Source organism: Sinocyclocheilus anshuiensis, unplaced genomic scaffold (assembly GCF_001515605.1).
Source record: "Sinocyclocheilus anshuiensis isolate Anshui unplaced genomic scaffold, SAMN03320099.WGS_v1.1 scaffold697, whole genome shotgun sequence".
Taxonomy (NCBI): domain Eukaryota; kingdom Metazoa; phylum Chordata; class Actinopteri; order Cypriniformes; family Cyprinidae; genus Sinocyclocheilus; species Sinocyclocheilus anshuiensis.
Window position 1 is genome coordinate 113,962 of NW_015538036.1, and position 10,793 is coordinate 124,754.

At 36.4% G+C, this 10,793-nt stretch overlaps 1 protein-coding gene across 1 annotated transcript in view; it reads right to left on the reverse strand.

The window, feature by feature from the left end:
• Window positions 1–548: 548 nt before the first annotated feature.
• LOC107681293 (probable global transcription activator SNF2L2) overlaps window positions 549–10,793 on the reverse strand; it is a 56,881-nt gene continuing 46,636 nt past the window's right edge. The window contains exons 29-33 of the mRNA XM_016477566.1: window positions 6,968–7,073; window positions 6,533–6,634; window positions 5,694–5,820; window positions 2,233–2,369; window positions 549–1,507 (exon numbers count right to left, since the gene is read on the reverse strand). Coding sequence (XP_016333052.1) covers window positions 1,472–1,507; window positions 2,233–2,369; window positions 5,694–5,820; window positions 6,533–6,634; window positions 6,968–7,073 — 508 coding nt within the window. The 3' untranslated portion in view covers window positions 549–1,471. The remainder of the gene's footprint in view (window positions 1,508–2,232; window positions 2,370–5,693; window positions 5,821–6,532; window positions 6,635–6,967; window positions 7,074–10,793) is intronic.

Sequence of the window (10,793 nt, forward strand, 5' to 3'; positions counted from 1 at the left end):
CAACAAGCGAAGGTTCATCATTGGCAATTTTTACTCGGGGCTATGAGCTACAACCACGAAGAGAGTGTGCAAGGAGAATAAAGATTATGACACTTTAGAGGAGTTACCAAGCACAAGCACGTATAAAAGAGATGTCAGAAATGACTGATGGCACATAGGAGAACAGATCAAAAAGATTTCTCATTCACAATAATGCAAGTTTGTTGATGAGTACATATAAAAGCAATAACATTCAATTTTTTTTTAAATGTAATACATATTTCTACCAATACGGTATAAGAGCAAAGAGTCATTTTAAAAACACCCCATTCCTGGGGTTTTTTTTTTTTTTTTCAATGAAAATAGAAAAATATCCATAGATGAAAAGGTAGCCAATCTGAGCTGGTTTATAGTCTGACATACAATACTCTGTTGAAATATTGAAATACTGTGAGATGCTCTTCTCCACTGTAAATAAAAAACTTTAAAAAAAAGAGAAGAAGAAAGTGAAGCAAATGACACTGCAACAAACAAATCTGCATTTGTCCTTGGAACAAGCAGGTTTAAAAACACCCCATTCCTGGGGTTTTGTTTTTTTTTTCAATGAAAATAGAAAAATATCCATAGATGAAAAGGTAGCCAATCTGAGCTGGTTTATAGTCTGACATACAATACTCTGTTGAAATATTGAAATACTGTGAGATGCTCTTCTCCACTGTAAATAAAAAACTTTAAAAAAAAAGAAGAAGAAAGTGAAGCAAATGACACTGCAACAAACAAATCTGCATTTGTCCTTGGAACAAGCAGGCAAGTCAGACTATGAAGTATAAAAACCAATGAAAGAAAGACATCTATGGATATGATACAAAGCACGTCAAATTCATATTTCACATACTACTAAATCGGTAAAGGGCTGATCAGCGCTCTCACATTTAGAATCTCTGCTGGTTTTTGTGCTGCATGCAATGCAATATAGACGTTACTGTAATATATGATCTAATCTAGACATTACAAAATGCTCATGTAATGAGGACCTCACTTGAAGTAACACTTGAATACTTTATGATATGCTTTGTAAATTTGAAACAAATGGTTTAACCAAGGGTTAGGTTAGCTTTTAAAAAAGGTCTGAATAGCTTATAAATGACGTTCTTTGATGCAAATCAAACATATTTTGATTGTTTTTTAAACATTGCATAAATGTAGATTATATACAAGCATACAGAAATCATCTCTAAAATACCTCACTACATGTAGGGAAATTTCAGAATAACTGTAAGCTATTAAAGGTGCAAAGAAGATGCTTCCTCACTGTAGATTACTCCTCAGTCAGCTGCATCCAAAACAGAATGAAAGTGTTTAAACATACAATAAAACAAAAAAAATAATCAATCTTTTCGCAAGCACAGAATAATTGAGCTGGGTGACGAAAGACAATAAAAGAAGCAAATAAACGTGTGAAGGGAATGCTGATGATCAGCTCATCTCCTCCTCACTCATCATCGCTGTGGCTCCCCTCTGACAGCTCCTGAAAACAAACACGACAACATTACACGCACATGCGGACCACAGATCGCCCCACGGCAGAGCTCCAGTGACCCATGCCACACCTGACTGAACGCTGCTCCGCAGAGGCTCATTACTCGTGGACTGAGCTGCTTACTGTGAATGAGCCTCCTTATTTCTAGATAATGAGACAATCTAACACCGACTCATAGGCCTTGGTCACAAGGTTCTGACATATTCACACTGACTTTTTATGAGGATTGATGTTCAGACATGAAGCAATCACACAACAGAAAGAAAGCGCATGTGAAAGCGAGAGAAACAGACTTACGTTTTCCTCTTGAACTGCAGCGGGTGGGATAAAGAGAGAGGAATTAAAACTACGTTTCAGGGCACAGTAAATCCTTTTTTCAATAAGCGATTCCCTCGGGGAACTGCATAACATCTCAAACACCTTAAAGATAAGGACATGTGGCTAGGCATCTCTTTATATAGTTTTTAGAGGCTGTCTGTGGGCTACATTTTGAGTGGAAGCACCTCTTTGCAGGTTAGCCATCCCATAAGCGCTTAATCAAAGCCCATTTTTTTTATTTTGTGATAATATCCTCCTCAAGCATATTCAATCAAAATGTCAATGTATGCACCTGAGGTTTTTCATTACAAGATGTCTAATTAAGCTAAATGTCAACCGGCTAAACAGACTGTATCAATGACAGGTGTAATTGATGAGAGGAATGGTGGACTTACGTTCTCCTCCTGTTCTTCCTCGCTGTCATCGTCACTGACCACAGGCTTGGCCTTTCCACGACTTGGTCTCTTCTTGCCTTTGTCCTGACATCTCTCGTCCCGTTTACTCAGCTTAATTTTCACCTTCACTGATTTACCTTGGATTAAAAAAATATATGTCATTTATATAAAACAATACAACTGTACAACAAAGAAGAGAAGCAAATGCAAATTAGCTTATTGAAATGGTCATTTTTACTGGATAACACTATAAGAATTTGAGAACCCATATTGTTGCAATTTCACTCACATCTATTAAAAGCCCATCTTTTCAAATGCCACCCACATCTTTCTTATTCTCAAAGTACTTTGCTGTTAACTTGTTTGTTTGATCAAATGTAAACTGAATACTAAACATTAAAGACTTCATGAAATCCTTAGGGCCAGATTTACTAACAGCTTGCACCAGCGCAAAACGTCTTTTGGCGTTAAAATAGTACTGTCAGGATCTACTAACACTAACTTTATTTTACCACGCGCAGTGAAGAATTAGCACTGAAAAGGTGTGTACAGTTATTTTTGCACCTGACCTTATTTAATATGCATTTGTAGGAGTTTCCCGTTCAGACACAAAATTTATGGGAGAAGAGTATTAAAATGAATCACGCAACGTGATTTACTAATGTTTGCGCTCGTCAAATGTACAGTTATTTTTGCACCTGACCTTATTTAATATGCATTTGTAGGAGTTTCCCGTTCAGACACAAAATTTATGGGAGAAGAGTATTAAAATGAATCACGCAACGTGATTTACTAATGTTTGCGCTCGTCAAATTACTGGTATTTGGGCCTTTATTTATTGCCCAAAAAAAGCCAGTCTTAAAGCAGGCAGTAATTTGCACTGCTCTTGGTAGATTGTGCTGGTCATTATGGAAATGAGATGTTTCGTCTGTGTTCTTTAATTTGCGCATTGTCAGTAAATCGCCCACAGAATTTCACCCCTCCCACTGGCGCTTTTATGGAATTGCGCTCTAACGCTAATTTGCCATGTTTAGTAAATCTGGCCCTTAGTGTTTCGTGACTTTTAATTTATCAGCTATAAAATCCTGAATATGCCAGTGTACTTGATAAAAAAATGACAAAATTCACTTTTAGTAGATATACATATTACAAATGTAATCTTCCCTCAAATATACAAATGACTCATCTTGCGTTGCACTGGTTTTTGTCCAATCAGACGCTCTCAATTGAAAATGTCCCTTCCGCTAATACCACTTGCGATTGACTAGCAAGTAGAAATCAAGTTCACAGATGTGATGTAACTAAAGCCTTAAGCCGCCTTTATACTATTTTCTGACATTCGCATACAATTGTCACATTTCGTGATGATAGAATATTATTTCACACATATTTTGACATTTTATTTTCACAAAAGTTATTTAAAACATTAAAGTAGACACTTGAATTCATGCAAAATCACTTTTGCAAATTTAATTTGATAAAGACAACAAAATCAGACATCTCGGCTTTGACTCACTCATTTTACAAAAATAAAGTTTAAAGATTAAAAAAGATTAAAGATTGTTTTAGTGTACAGTAGTGTGTCCCCGACTAAGGATTTTCATAGTCGAATCAGAATTTTCGAATCTTGCCGATATTCGACTGATAGTTGAATCATATGTTTTGGGGGCGGGGCAAAATACATTACCAAGAGTCAAGTCAGATATTCGACAGTCATAATTACGTTAACACACAGGGAAAATGTGTAACGGACGCCTCACAGATACAAAAATAATGTTTTGATTAAAAGGTAGTTAACATTAAACATCAGCGAAACCCTAAGAATTCACAACATTTTTTATAATAGTGCTCTCATTATAACGTTATGTGTATGACAGTAGTTATTGTTCTGCATTTTTGTTTTGAGCTGCGCGCGCTGAAGATGACCAGTAGAATGTAGCATTTGATAGCAGGTTTTTAATCAATGGGATTTAACTCATCATTTATCTCATATAGAATACGCTTCGTTATTTATACAACATAACGGTATTTAACTCATAATTTATCTCATATAGAATAAGCTTCGTTATTTATACAACATAACGTTAATATTACGACTTATAGGTTATTTGCACAAAATGCCCCGAATGCACATGAACGTGTCTGCGTGGCTCTGAATGAACTCCTTTTGTGGACGCGTTCTTCTCGCAACAGCGTGCAGAAACACGGCAACTAAACTCTAAAAATTCACAGCGTTTTATTATAATAGTGTTCTCATTATAATTGTTATGTATATGACAGTCCCAGTCATAGTTATTAATATTCTGCATTGTTGTTTGTCCTGCTCGCTCGCAGCGCAACTCAACCAAATGCATACCTTCTTGGCACAATACATAATTCTGTCTTTTTTACCCCAAATGTAGCGATTATCCCCTGCTAACAGCAGGAGCCACAACGGTACGCACAATAGGTCAATATTCACTATTAATCAAACGCTTTTCACCTGTCTCAGCATCTCTCACTGTTTACACTTTTAATCCATAATAGAGAGCGTCACACCTGCCTCAAGACCTTTTACCGTTTGCACTCCACTTGATGCACTTAAACAAACAAACAGAGCAAATCTACACGTATTTACCTATTTGCCACCTATATCTTATTCCTATCTAATAGCCTATGTGCACCTGCCTCAAGAGCTCTCAGTCTGTTTACGATCCGATAGATGCATGTGACAAAACAGAAAATGCTGCTCACTCTGTCTGTGTCAGTTTGAGTCTTGTTAAAGATTTAAATTCCTGCCGCCAAGATGCTTCTCTGTTGGTCAAGGATTATGGAAAGTGAAACTTAAATCTATAGGGGTGGTTGGATTTATTCACGCACGTTAGTATATTTATTTGAAGCTTCTTTCTTTTCAGATTCTTATTTACAGCATTATTATAATAGGCCGTATATTAACTTATTGGGAGAAAACCAGCAGTTCTATGTGAAATCAGACATTTGAGCAACCCCATATAGCCAAAATGGCATGATCATAACACCCCGCGAATATTCGACTGTGAGATTGGTAGTCGAATCAGGCTCCTCCTATCGAAGCATCGAATCTTCGACTATTCGGGTCACCCCTAGAATATAGTATAGTATATAGTTGTATAGTTTTTATTAGAATACATCACATTTGGTCTAGCGGTCATGTATGTAGTTCAAATATTTCAACACAAATGAAGCTCAAATAGGTTTGGAAAATTCTGATTAAAACTCCATGTAGCTCTTGTACTACTCTTGAATGGAAATGATTGACTTCAGAGATAATGCGGCTTTATGCCTATTTGAAAAAAAGTGTTTAGGCCTTTGATTTGTGCCGCCCAAACATCCTACTTTAACAAAGAAAAGAAAACTGCACTTCTTAAGCAATTTAAGGGGAATCTAGAGCTTTAGTTTCATTAGTATCAGTAAATTGGTCCTTTGTTAATGAAAAATCTTACACTCTTCCTCTGATTCCTCCTCATCATCATCGTTATCATCATTGCTGTCATCGTCGCTCTCCTCCCTAGCAATCTTTTGCCTTGCACTTTTGAATACTGACTGGAGAACAATGGAGTCCTCATAGATCTACAAAAAACAAAGGCTGATTTAAAACAATAACCTGAACAAACAAAACATACAGAAACAAATTAAGAAATAAGTCTGTAATCTGCATGTCAATACATTTCTGAACATTTTTAAAACCTGGAAAGGTGAAGCAAAAATAATAACAAAAGCATAACCTATCTGCAGCACTCCTTTCAAACAAAAAGTGATGCTAAGAACTGTTTAAAGCGACAGGATAAAAAGTTTATAATATTTTTGCAGTGGTCTGGACTGCATCTCCAGATTGTGCTCATTTCAGAAAGGATGAAATATTGATTTCAGACACAGACAAAATCCGGTCAGTAATCCTGTAATCCTCTCAAAATACACAATGCAAAAACCCCAATGAAAGTACCGTGTAAAGAGATCTGCATAAATAGATCTGAAATATAATGTGCAGTTCTTATAAAGCTTTACATTAATAAATAATTACATTATCTGGGAACGGGCAGTAATAAAGTTCTTCAGACAAACCCAAAATCCAAATTTTATAATGCATGATAGCTATTCTTCAAACACATCAGTGACTATTCAGGTCTTTGTTCAATAATGACATGCTTAGTATTTGCATGTATGACAGGCACTTCATGGAATTCATGCAACATATTATCACAACAAAATGATGGTGTAGTGCTGCGAGGCAATTCATACTTAAGACAGTAATGGAGGTCATTCAATCCATTTATTCACTCACCTGAGAGCCCTCTAGATTATAAGTCTGAGCATTGTGACAAAGAAGCATGACGTCTTTCTCCAGATCGCTCACACTCCTGTGCTTGTGGTTACGCACACGCTCCTGGACGAACAAGAACACTTGTAACAACAAAACATTCTTCACCTGTAGGGTTCAACTTTAACAACTGAGGAAATTGCCAATTAGAGTTGCAACAGAAAATAAGAGCCACCGACATCATCAACACATAAAGGGAGTAAAACGGCCCATTAGAAGTGTGAAAAGATCAGTTTATCTGGCCTTGCATCAAAAACCAATTATCTGTTGTAAGGTAATACCGTTATCGTCCAGTTGGAGTAATGAGTGTGCCAGTCCGGATTGTACGGTAATACGTCACAGCAGAACATGTGATATAAAGGTCACACTGAAATAAAAGACGTACTGTAACTCACTTACCTTGATCTTCTTGAAGTCCACTGGCTTCCTTATCAGTTCATAGTATTCAGGAAGCTCTTTCCTGGAGGGCAGCTGCACAAAGACCTCGCTGAGCTGACGGCCTGATCTGTGATCAGAAGCAGAGATTGAGGGTTATCCTGATTTCCTCTGACTGCACATTGAGAGATAAACTATGCGATCAGCCTAGGCGGATTGCCAACTTTGTGGAATAATGTCAGATTGGTTTACATTACCATCATACTGGTGCTCTACTGACAAGCTCACCCCAAGCCAACAGGAGACGACACAAGTCTAAATCCAGGACAACAGGAAATGGTATAAAGGTCTCCAGAAGCAATATTTCTCGAGACACTGCCGACAAGGAGTGTTTTTTTTCTGCCTCATGGGACCCTGACATCTGCCCATATCTGTCTGTAACAGTTCCTCTAAATATTCACAGCGCAGATGATTCATTACACATTCAGTGATTAAATCAGGGCTCAAATTGGTGCAATTATGGTGTGTCGACCTTCATACACACCTCAATTTATAGTTTCTGCTGCAGATGCATGTTTAGTGTTAGTCTGGGGGTGCAGACTGCAGCACAACACTAAACAGCTTTCAACTCATATAAGCTTAGTATAAGATTTCTGAATTGGCAGCTCAGCATGCCAACTATGTAATTATTATGAAGACATCAAGCAACTAAAAAAATAGTTGCAAAATTAATTGGAGAAATTCTACTGAATGTGCTTATAGGACTAGTTCAAATTAAGGTGTGCAATTTTTTTAAATATTAAAATATTTTCTCCTATCCTGACTTAATATGCAAAGAGAACTACAAAGGGAACTACAAGCAAGCCATCTGTATATTGGGATGTACCAATATTAAAATCTGAAACACGTTATCTGATTTTTTTATGCTATCCAATTTTAAAATGTATACTATTTTATCCAAATAATCATAATATTATAATGTACATTTTGAAAAATGGATAATCATTTGTTAAAGATACTTTTAACAGTTTTGCTGAATTATTAGAGTTTTTTAAAGATTAACTTAAGGGAGCATTACATGACATCAAAGGTGATCTAAATGTAAAATAGAGGAAATGTGCATGCACAATTAAATATACAATTTGGTCACAGATAAATTAAGATATATAACTAATATTAGCCAATAACCAATATTAGTACTGACTCTATGGTGCTTAACCAGTGGCTTAAAGAAATATTTCACCCCAAATTTAAATGACTCCTCCTCAGGCCATCCAAGATGTAGACGAGTTTGTTTCTTCATCAAAACAGATTAGGATAAATTTATAATTGCCTGTACATCACTTGCTCACCAATGGATCCTCTGTGAATGTGTGCTGAATAAGATTTCAAACAGATGATAAAAACATCATAATAATAATCCACGCGAAACCAGCCCATCAATTAATATCAACAAATCCATCAAGGTGTTTTAACTTAAAATTAAAACCATCACTTCTGGCCAAAATACAAGTCCATAATCCATAATAATGCTGCCTTCCAGTAAAAAAGATGTTGTCCTCTCACATCAAAATCCACCAACATATTTGTGTAGAACTGCGGACTGTTTTTGCTTGTAAACAGTGCTTGATCTTGAAATGTCTTAATGACATTTATTTCAAACATGCAGCTGGAGTCGTGCATTTATCAGCTGTTTAGACTCTTATTTTGACGGCACCCATTCACTGCAGAGGAATGGTAAACACGTGATGTAATGCTAAATTTCTCCAAATCTGTACCAATGAAGAAACAAACTCATCAGTATGAGGGGTAATACTATCTTTCTTTCTTTATTTATTTATTTATGTCCCCTAAGGGCAATTGGTTTTACAGCAAGACCAGCATACAAAAAAGACAATTTACAATACATAAAAAATTACATTTAAAATTACACAATAAAAAAAAACAGGACAACACAAGACCAAACAACTACCTGCTTCCACATACTCCCCACCTGCCCGAATTTAGCAAAGAGATAGAAGTAGGAATAAATTAATGTTTGTACCTGTTACTCCTAACAGAAGGAAATCTTAACTGAGATCCTGAGGGTAAAAACTGAAACTCAGAGTAGAGAGGATGGGAAGTAACCGTTAAGATAGATTGGGCTTTTCTAACTACCTGGCGATTACTGGCGATTATATAGGTCGGTAGGATGACTCTGCTGAACTCCTAAAATCTTACTGCTAGTGTTAACTATTTTCACCAATGCCGTCTTTGCCTTCACACTAAGACTGCCATACCAGCATAACATAGCAAATGTTAAAACAGACTCAATATAAGATTTGTAAAACAGAGTCATCAGGGATCTATCAACGTTAAATTTGGACAGTCTCCGTAGACAATACATACGTTGCTGGCCCCTTTTACAAATCTTCTCCACATTGACATTAAAATTCAGCTTGTTATCAATCACACATCCCAAATACTTATATGATTCCACAACCTCCACCTCCTGATCTTTAATAGTTGTTCTCTTTACATCACTTTGATTATGCCTAAAATCAATATGCATGTCTTTAGTTTTTTTTCATCTGCATGAAGGAGGCTGACAATAGCTGAATCATCTGCATATTTTACAATAAATCTATTCTGATGCCTACTCCTGCAATCGTCAGTGTATAAAATATACAGGAGTGGAGAAAGCACACATCCCCCATTTATCCTTACTCTCTGAATTCGATCAGTTAGAAAGTCAAGGATCCACCCAATGATACAAAAATCAAAACCAAAGCTCAAAAGTTTCTCTACTAAAATGAGAGGATGAATCGTATAAAAAGCAGATGAGAAATCAAAATTAGAAATTTTAGTTCCCTCTAAATGCTTAAGAACCAAATTCAACAAGGTGGCCGTAGCATCCTCTACCCCACGCCTGGCCCTATAAGCAAACTGAAGAGGATCGAGAGAATCTTCTACCATTGTAAGGAGCCCTTTTTTCAACAATCTCTCAAAACTCTTCATTTCTAAAGAGGTCAGCGCAACTGGCCTAAAATCATTTAGTTCTACTGGATGATTATTTTTAGCCACTGGGATGACTGTAGAGGATTTCCATAATCTCGGCACCTTCTGTTGAGTAAGGGACAGTTGAAAAATATAATAAAAAATAGATCCCAATTGCTCTGCACAGGAGATAAGCAGCCAACCTTCAATTTTATCAGCACTGTAAAAAAAAATTCCGTAAAATTTATGGTAAAAAAAAACGGCAGCTGTGATTGCTGTAATTTTACCGTTAAAAATATGGTAGCAACGTTTTAGGTTTTAACTTAAATTTACAGTTAGATACCGTAATTTCATTAACTGATATAATGTTAATATACCAACCTATTGAGGTACTGAAATCTGTTTTGTACCTTTGTAATACACTGATAACCACCAAATGCAGGTGGTGATGAGAAAGTCACATGATGAACCAAAGCCCATCACAAGCAGCTTTTAAATAATAACATATATAGAAGATGCACAGTGTCATTCACACAAACACTAAACACCATCATGGTAACACACATGAAACTGAAATAATGCAATAAACATTCATTTAACAACATTAGGTGTAACACACAACCCTAATATACAAAACTGATTCGAAAAAAACTAAGAAGAAACAGTTATTTCAACAAAAAAACATCAAATCTGAAATGTAACGCAGAGAATTCTGGGAATGTCAATTTATGGTTCCCTTTCAGTCAGTCACTTTCGACGTTACGTCAGTCGTGACTGACGAATTGGGATCTCGCCCAAGAGCCCAATCACCTTCGAGTGTTAACTAAACAAGCCAATGACAGTTGGCGTGCGTGTTTCGCCACGCGCACCCCGC